The 12,873-nt window shown below is 37.8% G+C and overlaps 1 protein-coding gene across 1 annotated transcript in view; it reads right to left on the bottom strand.

Annotated features, from left to right (window-relative positions):
- Positions 1–4,585: 4,585 nt before the first annotated feature.
- LOC122651541 (vacuolar protein sorting-associated protein 53 A) overlaps positions 4,586–12,873 on the bottom strand; it is a 39,649-nt gene continuing 31,361 nt past the window's right edge. Inside the window, exons 17-24 of the mRNA XM_043844957.1 lie at positions 11,077–11,154; positions 10,868–11,001; positions 10,686–10,779; positions 9,950–10,027; positions 9,163–9,225; positions 6,737–6,805; positions 6,564–6,659; positions 4,586–5,141 (exon numbers count right to left, since the gene is read on the bottom strand). Of these exons, the coding sequence (XP_043700892.1) occupies positions 4,842–5,141; positions 6,564–6,659; positions 6,737–6,805; positions 9,163–9,225; positions 9,950–10,027; positions 10,686–10,779; positions 10,868–11,001; positions 11,077–11,154 (912 nt within the window). The 3' untranslated portion in view covers positions 4,586–4,841. The remainder of the gene's footprint in view (positions 5,142–6,563; positions 6,660–6,736; positions 6,806–9,162; positions 9,226–9,949; positions 10,028–10,685; positions 10,780–10,867; positions 11,002–11,076; positions 11,155–12,873) is intronic.

Below are 12,873 nucleotides of genomic sequence, written 5' to 3'. Positions count from 1 at the left end.
CAGTTAAGAAGCATCATATAGATAAACTCACTGTAGCAGTGATGAGGATGTTGAGAAGGATGGGTGGCAAAAACTAAGAAGTATTAGGAGAAAGTCGTTCGAGGTGGCATGACCATGTTCAACAGAGGCTTTTAGATGCTCCAACAAGGAGGAGTGATTTGATTCAGATTGAAGGAACTAAATTGGAATTTTCAAATAAAAGAAGCTTATTTTCCCATTATCATTAAGGTGAGGAATGGTTTCAGTAATTCCTTAATTAGCTTACATCTTTGTTCAAATACCAACTCATGTTATAACAAGAAATTGTTACTCTACTTTGTCTATGCTATTTGCATTCTAATGTCTCAATCAAGAGGAAAAAAATTGGAATAATTCTGAAAATTAACCTATCAATCCTTAAACCATAGTTAAGGTTGAAGACAATCATGGTGGACCATGTTGTATAATCTTTTAAAGATTTTGTAATCCACATGATGTTGACATAGTTGTAGCATTGGCCATCTGAACTGATTGAATAGAAGTTCAGAAAGAGTTAAACCCTTAAACTAAGTACCTGTCTTAATCAGACAAGTAGCTTCCCCAAAAGTTTCCTTATATCCAATTAAGTCTTTGACCCAGGGAGCTAGAAATTAAGCAAACAACATTAGTTATCATAATTTTCTTAAGTAACATTGAATTAGATGATCTAGCTAACCAAGGTGTGTTAATCCTTGGAGAGTCTTTATGCATTTAAATGTTGGTAAAGATTTTAATGTCAACCAAGACCAAATACTGAAATAATGCAGAAAACCTATCTGAATTGATTGAAATAATTAGCTCTCATATTAATTCTATAATTTATAGTTGAGGATTAATGTAGCAAACCTATCTATCACTAATGGATTAATAGACAATACATTTCCTCATTTAATTTTTTTTGTTTGGAAATGTTATATGGTCATAATCTTCTTAATCTTAGCTTTCCAGCTTATGGGTACTCTTTTATTATTACTGTAGAGACTCAAATTCCACATTAGAGTTGAAATCAATATAAGACTTGTTCTGATTCACTTCCTCTACTAGTGTTCTTGGTTGGTTTATAGCATTTAGAGAACAACATATATAAGAACTTTAATTAGTTCTTGCTAATGTTTGGAAAGTGTGTATCAAGGACCATATAAGAACTTGCAACTCATATGTAATCAAGCTTAGAGTTACTATAACAGATGGGTTTGTTTCTTTGGAGAGTATTAAGCAGTTGTGGTGTCACTGTCTCTCAACAACTATATCATATAATCACTTAATAAGTTATGGGTGTTATTGTACAAGAAATGGAGGAGACTTAACTGTACTTGGGAGCTAAGCCATACGTTTCTATTGTTATATTTCCTTTCTCAGGTACTAAGAAGGTCCTTTGTTAGCTTGGAACATTTATTGCCAAACCATAAGGACAGCAATGTTGGGCCCAGTTGGGTCAACTTCAGATTGAGATCTGAATAGCCCATCTTGACACAGACTTGTTGAGATTAATCAGATCAAGAGAACAGGCCAACCCAAATAACATAATTCCAGCTAGGTTTAGACTTTGGATCAGGTTAGAAATTTATCGGGCCAAAAAATGGGGACCCAAACCGGAACCGGTCCTTGGGCCGGTTATTTATAGAGGTAGCTTACAATGATATATGAAACTACCCATATGAGGCTATTTGAAGGACTGTAGAACAATGGCCTATTTTTTGCTCTATTTTGTGTTAGATCTTCTTAGTTTATAAATAATAATTCAAAATCAAATGGATAGATGAAAATAGAAGGGAGGTTAAAGCCAATGAGATAGGGTTGATGGGCCTAAACCATCAATCCAACGGTGGAAAGATGAAAATAGAAAGGTGAGAGTACCATGATGGTTAATTAATGCTTTGCTTATGAATCAACATAGAAGTGTGGAATCTTGTTGGTACTACTCTTGTCTAGTGAGTGATAGAGAGAGACGACTACGGAAAATTCATTGCATAGTATGGGCCTTTCTGTGTATGGCCCACCAAATATGGCCCATATAATTAATAGAATTCAAAGGACAGGGTACTGTTGTTCTGTACCACGTAAAAAAGAGTACTCCAAGGACGAATAATATGGTAGGAGAAACTTTCAATCATCCGTGCAATCAAAGTGTAAGTGTGTAACCCCATAAGGCCCATAACCGAATCTTTGGATTTCCAAGGGTATAATAGTAATACCTTCTCATCCAAGTTAAAAAGAAATGGTGAACAGTCGCTTGCTTGGCTGGTTGGTTGCATGCCCTCCAGGAGGTCATGGGGTCATGGGAGCGACTTTTCTGGTCACATTTCTTAGCTTTCCGTTTGGTAGTTGTAGTTGGCCTATGGACCCTTGATTAGAAAGATAGACCCAAAAAAAAAAAAGTAAGAAAAATGGGAGAAGATTCATGTAAGAAGGAATATGTTTGGTACCCCCAATGAGGCCATGAGGGGGATGAAAGATGGTATCATCTATATCGGGTTTACATGGAACCCACATGATCAAAATAAGAGAGAAATCAATGTGGGTCCCACCGTTCATTATGTAAGAAGGGTATGAAAAAAATCCACATGTCACTTGTCCAATTGTCTGAATGATAGATCATTCTTCCGCATAACCTAAATTAATTAAGGGGCCCTTTTCTTTTTTCCCATTCACCCTAAGGGTAATTTAGATTCAGCTTATGATAATATTTAGCAATGGCATACTATGTCTATTCGGAAGGGAAAATCCAATAAAAATACTTGGAGAGAGTTTTTCACTACTATCCAAAGTAGTGTGATCCTATGATTGAACATTAGATAGTGAGTTCCATCATTAAACTCTTGACCCATTATTTTATGAGGTCGTAAGTATCAGGATCGATCTTTGTGGCTTAAGAGGTTGGAATTTTTACCCTCTGCTGTTCGCTGTCCAAATAGCACAGTACTGTCCCCTCACATGGGGCGCAAAATGACGACTTAACCTCCCTCCGATAGTGTGTTCAGGCAGTCATCATTTCACCCCCATGTGAGGGGACAACAAGTGCTATTCGGGCAGCGAACAGCAGAGGATAACGATCCTAAGAGGTTGTCTCTTCCTCGTGGGTAAAAACTCGGTCTTTGTATGTAAGACTGCCAATAAAGGCCATACGGTGGTCACAAAAGATGTTGACACTTGTTAGTGAGCTAGCTAGATGGGTCCACTATTTAAGAGTCAATTGAAAAGCTGACGTGGTAATATTGTCCGTAGGATATATCAGTGTGACCTATCCAGCACTCTCATGTGTCTATCACTCTCCACCCATGTGAAAAGACACATCTGCCCCCATTTTGAGGAGGAAAGAAATAGACACATGGGAGTGCTAGCGTAGGCCACACTCTCCGACAGAAAACTGCTTCCCATACATATATAAGGTTGTTAGTATACATGACTAACATGAAACAAGTGAATAGGCTGATAGTCATTGCCAATAAAAATAGTGTATTAATCAGCATTTTCCTCTCCCCTAAAGCAATTAAAAAAAAGGGGAGAAGATTACACACCTTTGAAGTGGGACAAAATAGTAATCCTAGGTAAGAAAGGAAGAGAGATAGACATAAAGGTGCAAATGTACCCTGCCTAGGTATAACTTTTTCCCAAAAAATAATTCACTTTTTTTTTTCTCTCTATCTTCGGTACTTGCATGGAGGGCAAAGAAAGTCTTCTTTCGGAGAAGGAGGTCAAGTCATCAGTGAGATACCACTCTCGAAGTGCTGGAATTCTAATCCTGTCAAGTCCTACGAGGCAAGGGACAGTCTCAGGTCGCTAGCCTCGGTGAACCTTTAAAGTCATAATATGAATATTCAGGAAAATTCCTTTCGCCCCCCCCCCCCCCACTTCCCTTTTGGGTGGGGGAGGTTAGTGCTTGTAATTTGTGAATGATTCTGCTCAGAAAATTAGATGCTCAAAAAAGGCCTACATAGAAAATCTTACCAATGGGGTGTCATTATTCCCACTGCCCTCTATTGTACGGAGCCTAAAATGCCCTTGGCACAATTTATTGAGTCGATTGAGTCCCATCCAACCACTCTTCACCGTCGGTGGAGAGAAACTGGGTCCCAATAAGAAATAGAGAGCAGCAACATAACAATTTCCAATTGTCCAGTATATTGATATTCATCAGCCATCAGAATATTGTAACACTTGAGGCTCTGATCAATGACCTAGTTGACAGATCCAAATAGCTACTGAGATTTGAAGAAACTGGACCAATACATTCCCATTCCACTGTTTCATGGCATACCATATGTAAGACATGTAACACCATTTTGATGATAGAAACAGGAAAGATCCAAGCTCTAGAAATAATTGAATCATGAAATAAATTGCATTATCAAACATTGTAAGGTGGTGTCAGCCATCCAGAATATGCTACTGATTCACTGGTTAGGATCTTTGATATCATCACTACAAACCTAAGCAAAACCCCACTGATGAGGTGGTCCATCAATCCAACACTAGAGCACTATTATAATACACTTACTAGTGTTTTTTTTTCTTCCCCTTTTTGGTTGGGGGGTGGGGTGGTGGGGAAGGGGTTGTGAAGGGTAGTAAGGATGGTGAAGCATTCAAAATTGGATTATCTCAATTACAATATCTTCTATGTAACACAAGCATGTTTCTTTGATTTTTAAAAAATTGGATACTGATTGATTACACTTCCAATGGTAAAATAATGGTTGACTATACTTGTTGAAAAGGAAAAAGAAAAATTTAACTTACCTCTACAACAATACCTACTCTGAGAAACACACGTATGCTTTTGGAAGCTGCAGTTAATTTCTCTAGAAATCGATGCCATAAGCACATTATGGGCTGAAGAGCTTCCGGAAAGGTCCATCCTTCCTATCTTTTGCTGCCTCTGTAAGAGCAAGGAACCTTCTGAAACCAGTTGTGGCAGCACCCCGTCCTAGTGCAGCTGCTCGGGTGAGCACATCTTCTCGGGACACCACTATTGCTCCAACTGAAGCAGGATTGGCCACAACAGGAGCAGCTGGGGCAGGTGGGACAGCTGGCACAACTGACTGAGCCACAGAAGGTTGTGTAATCCCAGACCCATGCTTGTTAAAATCATCCAGAATACTCTGTTGGTCTGCTTTCTTCACACCCTGCAAATCCATTCTCTAGGCAGGTCAGCTAATAGAGAAAATATAAAAAGGATATGTATGTAATAATTTAAAATTTCCAAACTTAAAGAACGTGGTTGGATCTAGCAAATTCACTAAAATTAACCCTATTTCAGATGGCAGTGTGCTGGACAGTGTGATTCTGCAGCTCGATAGTGAGCCATGAGTCTGACAAATGCTAAAAACTGAGTACTTTAAAGGTTAAACAATGAGTCATACAAAGATTCTACGACCCTACTGCTGCAGGATCTGATTTCCAACTATTCTGTGAAAGTAGCTGAATTTAATCCTTCCGAAACAAAAATTAATTTTTGTTTTCTTTCACAGCATGCAGTATAACACCCTGAGTGATTACATACCAAGTGACATATCAAAACGTTTCTGGTGAAAGCCTAGATTTATCAGGGTGTACAAGCATGAAGCTTCCATTCATAGGTAGTAAGGTCACAGAAAGATTATGTATAGTTTTATCATCTAGTGTCTAACAGCTTTTAGGGGCAATTGGGCAAGTTGGCTGCAACAAGAGTTCTGCACACTTTAAAAGATACAAGTTATATTTTTTTCCCTAAAAGAAACAGGGGTATGGAGAATAATTTTCATTCAATATATCCATTTATCCGTCTTCAGCTCAAGTGAACTCCAAAAATTACACTAAGACTCAGCTAGATTGATTGGTGCAGAGTTGCATCGAACGGATACTATTGGATATAGCTATGCATGCTTACAACTAGCTGGTAACATTTCCCTTTTTCCCCCCCTGTTTTGTGAAATCCATTCCCCAAAGCAGAAGGAACATTCTGTAGTTTTGCTTTCTGTTGTTTGTCTTGGACTCTTGGTGGTTTCCTATTAAGAGTCTAGTTCTGGTTTTATTATAAAGGTATTGCTGGTCCATGATTGGGATTATCTCATCCCATCGTGTTCAGATTTTCTCTCCATCTTCTCTCTATTGCCTTCCTCTTCTCAATCTTGGTCAGTGCTGATTGGTATCAGAGCAATTTTAAATCAGTATTCACCTTTTTTTTTTCTTCCTGGTTTGAGAGTCTCACAGAGACCCTTCTTGTGGTTGCAGTTACAAGAGCTACAAAAAAAAAGAAGCTCTGAGGTAACATTTTCCTGTCGCTAGGTGGCAGGATAAAGGGGTCTCAACCTTAGCAGAATCAGTTGGCCCAAGTTGGCCTTGGTCTCGACTTTAATGTCCAAGACACAAACTAAATAGTTCAAGGTGTCATAAACTCGTACCAATACCATCTCAACTTTGTATTTATCCTTGGTCCTTACAACGCAACACATAAAGAGTCCTTACCTCGTTGCTACTTGCTAGAGGTAAATAAAGGGAATAACAACTTTTAAGATCAAAATAAACTAAATATGATGAAAGAAAGTTGTGAATTAAAGGAGCAGAACCTTAAGCTCAAGAATCCGCTGAAACTCCAAAGGTGTTCCCTCAGGAAGAAGAGCTCGGTATGTATCCGCCACAGAATCAATTGGAGATAATATAACCTGACCAAAAATATTATAAATTAGCCAAGAGCAGATAATTCCCAAAAAATGAACACAATCTTGATTCAATAACTTACCTTCAAAAGTGCCTCAGCTTTGCTCATCTCACGGCTGACAAATTTTGAGTAGCCAGCAGCACCTGAATTCTGTTTTGGGGGGGGGGGGGGGGAGGGGAGTTAAACTTAGACAGGAACTTCAAGTACTACAAGGTGTTACATGCAACTTATCCTAAATTTGCAAGTTGTATGGCTTACAAGCAAAAAACTCTAAATTACAAAATGATATGACCAAATTGCTTGGACAATGATAGATCAATCACTGCATGGCTAATGCACCAGAAACAAAGTCCAGTGGCAGATCAAACACTAAAGACTAATTTCAATCAAGTTGTATTCTCTAAGGTAACACCATTAAGGATATCCATTGAGGTACTACCGAAAAAAAAAAAGAGGTACTGCCTAAAGGTCACACCTAGGTGTTTTAAACTTTATAGAAGAGACTTCTCTTGGGCAATGCCGAAAGGATTCTTATGTGATCAAAATTGATTCTAGACTCCCATAAGGTTGAAATAGAGAACTTTTAAAATATGCAGTAAAGGTTTGGCTATGTATATTTGTGGTGTTAGGTGCTGACCTAACGCACAAACCCACCTTTTATCCCAGGCTTGAGAGCAACAATAGAATGAAACAACCCATAAGCAAGTGTATCTAGGATAATAAGCTGAGATGGATGAATTGAAAGACAAGAAAAGGCAAAATACGAATGGAAAAGAAAAATTGATGAGATTTAAGAGATAAGTTGAAGGAGAGTCGTATCCGGTGGTATGGGCATTTGTACTGGATGCCATTTAGTACGCCAATAACGAGGAAATATGATGCAGATTAAAGAAGTTAAAAGACCAAGGTATAAGTTGAAAATTACATTGGAACGAGTGGCTAGAAAGGTGGGACTGAATTTGGGTCCACAACAAATGTAGCTTTAAGCATAGTTGAATGATCAAACAAACATAAACATACACGGTGAACCAAAATTACAAGCATAATGACCCAAAAACCATATTTCAATTATTTTATTCCTTCGAATAACTTCATTAAGGCTGTAACCGGTGCAAATCCTTCTTTCGCAGGGTCCCAAGATGGTAGATTGGAGTTGGTTCATTGACAAACTTCAGTCAACTTTTATATCACATCCACATATGCAACCATAATATCAGACTAAGAATACGAAGAAAAAAAAACTTTATTTTAATTTTCTTCAAACCATGTTAATATCACTTAGGAATGCCTCGCACCCACTACCTGGCAAGACACTGATGCAGATCTTGTTTGGCTACTGGTTTGATGCAGTTAAATCACCTAAAGAGGCTTATTTTAACAGAAATTAGCCTTGGGTTGGGTTGCATACATGTTGGGCCTTTGATCCCATGGGTTTTCAATGTAATAGGCCACTTTTATGGGCCTAAAGCATGAGTAATAAGGTTGCAAACGGGATTAGCTATTTAGTTTCTTTACTTAGTTTATTTTTAAGTTGTTTTGGGTTAGTTCAATTGAATCGGTTCTGAACCTAAGTTGCAAGTAATTGTTAGTAAGTGTTTTAGTTGGCTGGATTAGGATTTTATAAGCCCAGCCATGTTTTAAGCCTTTTTCCTACTTTCCTTTGTTATTTCACTTTCCTAATCAATTTAGGATACCTTATTAGTTAAGGATTGGGTTAGGCCTTTCCTTTTTAGTGTTTGAGTTTACTTTTGAGTTTTCTATATAAGGTTGTAAGGGGGAAAGTATTGTACGCAAATTTGATAAATAAAATTGCTGTGATTTCTTGCTGATTGCTCATTCGCTCATTACTCAGGACTCCATGCTCATTATTTACGACTCCTCGTGCTGGTGTTTGATCAAACGAACCACCTTATGGTGTGAAGCCTGGGTGTTATTTTTGTTGACCTTATTATTCCACCATCTTCTTCATCCATTAACAAGTATAAACCTTCAAACCTGCCTACTTGAACCTTCCTTTCTAGAAGATCACATACTAGGTGTTTTCGGAGATTAAGCAAATCAGCCACCCGATGACCTAAGATTTTCACCATACCTCCATCAAATTGATCAAATCCACCCGTCATAGCATAAACCTTGCCAGATATCATCCATGATTATGAAATCTATTCTATCAGCTGTAGTTTGACCACCCAGATAGCTTTACATATTTCCTCATCAATTAATATCCTAAATATACATGAAAATATACTTTGACAATCATTGAAGGACTCAGGATCAACCAACAGATGGAGATTGTAGGAGTTTGCATAAAAGGATGGTGCCTAAATTGATAGTCCAGAGTGACAAGCCTATTGCCAAATTGTGCAGCACTGCATCTAAAATAGGGTGTGTATCTGAGCAAAAAGAAATTTACCCCACAATTACGACTATTGAGCCGCCAATAAGAAACATGCATAAGTCGCATTGGTTAAGAGTTTATTCATACTTGTATTGGCTATAGAGTGTACCTGTTTTCCAAGAGCAGGAATATCAAGGAGGATTGTCTTTACAGCCTGCGTATCCAAAAGCATCTGCAAATTCATTGAGGAAAAGAATAAGAACAAAAGAACCATATCTAATTTTGGAATTTTATGATTCTACCAATTCTAAAATTGCACTCATTGCCTTAATTCTGGCATAAAAAATTAGTTCTCAGATTCAAGAACCACTCATTAAAGTTTCCCCAAAATCTGGAATTGGCCTTGAGCTGAATTCTAGATTCTGAGGATTTTGGGGAGCGGTGTGATTAGGCATTGACCCACCAGATTTCAGCCAAACATGCCTAACAAGCACCAATTTGTAGTTCTGGACCAGAACCTAGAATTAAAATTGTATCCAAACAAAGCCACTTCTAGGTTTAAGTTTCCTTCTCATTGGGATGATTAATAGACAGGGTCTCACAAACCATCCTTCAATAATGGGCATAAGTAAGGAGCATGTATTTAAGGTCGGGTCCACCTACAATATCACCTTACTCCCGGGGATCCAACCTGTAGATATTTTGATTATGTCCTCTGCCCCTTCTGCCTTTCACTATTGATCATTCAAAAAACATGAGACAGATTTGCTCAAGAGTCGAGTCTGATCATTTCTAGAGTCTAGACTGGGTGGACCCTCTACCCTACATGAGTATAATAGGTATGGCTCCGCCATTGGTTAGTGGTTAAAGTTCATAGGATTTTGCCTTAAAATTTCAACTTTGTACGATCAATCTTCAAGTATCTGCCTGTGAGCACAATGAAAATGGGTTACTACCTGTTGGGCTCCAGTTTCAGAAATGTGCTTGCATTTGTAAATGTTGAGGTAGAAGCGAGGACCAAGAGATGCAGCCAGCTGTATGATAATATTAAAAAATGAACAAATAAAGCATCTAAATATCATAAATTAACTTCAGACATTTTCAAAATTTAATTCTTTGGCATGGAGTAACCGAATCTCATTAATATGGGCAAAAAGAGTAAGAGAAACCATTAATATTGTCACAATGGATAAGGGTTCACAGTCAAAGTGTTCCAGTATGTTGCATCACAGAGAAATGGATTCTTGACCATAAGGAAAGAATGAGCCATGAAATATTACCTTATAATGCCAAAGCTGGTAATCATCATGTAGACACAGGGTATCTAAATAGAGATCCTGATTTTAAATCGTTACGCAAAGAACCAAACAAATCTCAGACTAAGTAAGGTTTATAAAATGGTCTCACTAAGAGTGTGACTCAGAATAGCATTATTGAGTAGTGATACAGTACAAGTTGAAGGCTCTGAAAGGACAACGGGTAAGTCATCAAGGACTTGGATGTAAATGGTGAAAAAAGACGTGAGCCTTGATGACTAAATAGGAGAAATGCCCAAGATAGAATAATGAAACAGGATCCATGTAGCCAACCCCAAATAGTTGGAAGAGATTTTGTCCAGTTAAAGTATAAATTCCACTAGAAATGAAAAGAAAATATCACAAAAGATTGAACTCCGTAAGTGCATATAACCACCTTATCAAGAAAAAATTGGAAGTAAACAGGAGATAATAGGCTGCCAAGCACAGGAATACTGCTTGTGAGGATCGAATTTATGCCATTGACATACCTGCACGGAAATGCAATTTGTTATTTCACAAGCACCTGCAAAGACATCACTTTTCAAGGTAGAACAAGTTCAAATATTAAAATCATACTCTGATTGGTCACCAACACTTTCAAGTGTGCCCCAAGGAACACGTGTCATTGCAGCCATTTCAGCATCAAATTTGGTTTCTAAACCATGCACTAATGTCATTAATGCTTTTGTAATTACTGCAGAGAATTCATCCTGTACAGTTGCGTAGATACCATTATGATGCATGGAATGGTTTTAAGTAATCCAGTACAGAAATGGTTAAATTACCTGCACTTCTGACATATCCACCTTGTCAGCATATTGAGAATCAATGATTTTTGATACATTTTCTGCTAGCTCACCAGACTGTAGTACAAAGACCTAGTTAGTCAATATAAAACCACAGAAGCAGACCAATTTAGAATCAGATAACCTTCAGAGGAACCTGATATGCACTCACTTAGTGAATTAACGTGATACCTTAATCAAATGGGGAGTACACTCTACCCAAAAAAAAAATTCTAGCAAGCAAACAAACCATAATTTCTTGAAGATAGTCAAATCAAATGCACCTTTCACAATGTAGCCTCATTCCAAAACATAGTTCTAAAACTCGCCCCGAGATCTCGGAAAACTCGACCTGGTCGAGATGAGATAGCATGCGAAATAAAAAAAAATGCAATGTTTAAAAAAACTCGACCGAGATTTGTATATTTCGAGAAATCTCAGTGAAATCTCGAATATTTTGAGAATCTTGACCTCCTCAATACTCCTAGAGTCATAGTATTGTATTGTTGGGACTTGGGACTTGGGACTTGGGACTTGGGACTATGTAACGTGCATTGTGAACTATGTATTATTCATTGTACTTGGGTTGGGTGTCTATGTAATATGCAGTGTGAACACTTCACTATATCTTGTGGTTTGTAGTATTGTAGTAGAAACTTTAAGTCTTTAATTATTTCTTAAATAATTATTCAATATTATGTGTCTTCATTCATTATTGCATAATTTACTTGTTTTACTTGCCAATTATGTCTCATATCATTCAAATAATGTGTAGAATAGGCAATATTACATTAAGGGTTCGGCCTTTAATGCCAACCAAGGATGCAAATCCAAAACATCAAATTAGGTGTATTTTTTTTTCCAATTTGAAGCTTTAAATATGTTTATTAAGACTAAAACAAGCTTCCCTTGAGTTTTGGAGCCAACTGTGGCCATTAGCCCACTGAAACATAGTTCTAAAACAAAAAAAAAAAAGTACATTGTCTCGCTGAAATCTTGAGAACTCAGAAAACTCGATCTAGTCGAGATGGCTGTTCGAGACGAGTTTTTGAACCATGTTCCAAAATAACCAATAAGTCTCACATAATGTAACTCTCCAACCAACAACAACTATTCAACACATCACAAGGCATTTTTGATGAAACAGAGAGGAAAATCTGAAATCGACGGTACCTGTGAAGCTGAGAGAGAATGAGTTGTGCTTCCATAGGACATCACTTCAGCAACCGAGGCCCTAGGGAGGTGAAAGCTACCTCCTAGGCAATTCTAACAAGCCTAGCTACACTTCAATGGTGGCTTGATGAGAGAGAAACATGATCATGAAGAGGAGGCTGGCGGTAACACTGTATTGAGCTCCTTGTTCTTCAATCGACCTTCACACCCCCAAATCATCCTCCATTAGGTCTTTTAGTAGATGGTAGAACTCTATTAGATCTTCTAAGTGTATTATCTTACATGGTATAGCCTTTATTGGAACCCTCTCCTTTTCTAGGGTTCCAAAGAGAGGAACAAAGGAAGTGTAAACTTGGTCGACTCTCAAACCAAGCTCTGATACCAAGTTGGAAATAAGCAAGGATCGATTCAAGAAAAGAAGCAAGAAGGTAAGATCTGAGAAGAGAAGAAGAAATGAGGTGCAACCGTATGGGAGAGAGAATCAACTTCTCTCCCCTATATTCTTCACTAATCATAAAGCTGGAATTACATACACCTCCATAGGGAGGTAAAAGGTAAAAAGAGAAAAATACAACTTAAGGTGACAATACAATAAACGAGTTACCAAAGTACCCCTATTACATA

The sequence above is a fragment of the Telopea speciosissima genome, chromosome 2 (genome assembly GCF_018873765.1).
Source record: "Telopea speciosissima isolate NSW1024214 ecotype Mountain lineage chromosome 2, Tspe_v1, whole genome shotgun sequence".
NCBI lineage: Eukaryota > Viridiplantae > Streptophyta > Magnoliopsida > Proteales > Proteaceae > Telopea > Telopea speciosissima.
The sequence above is the reverse complement of the archived record's forward strand: the minus strand, read 5'-3'. Positions and strand labels throughout refer to the sequence as shown.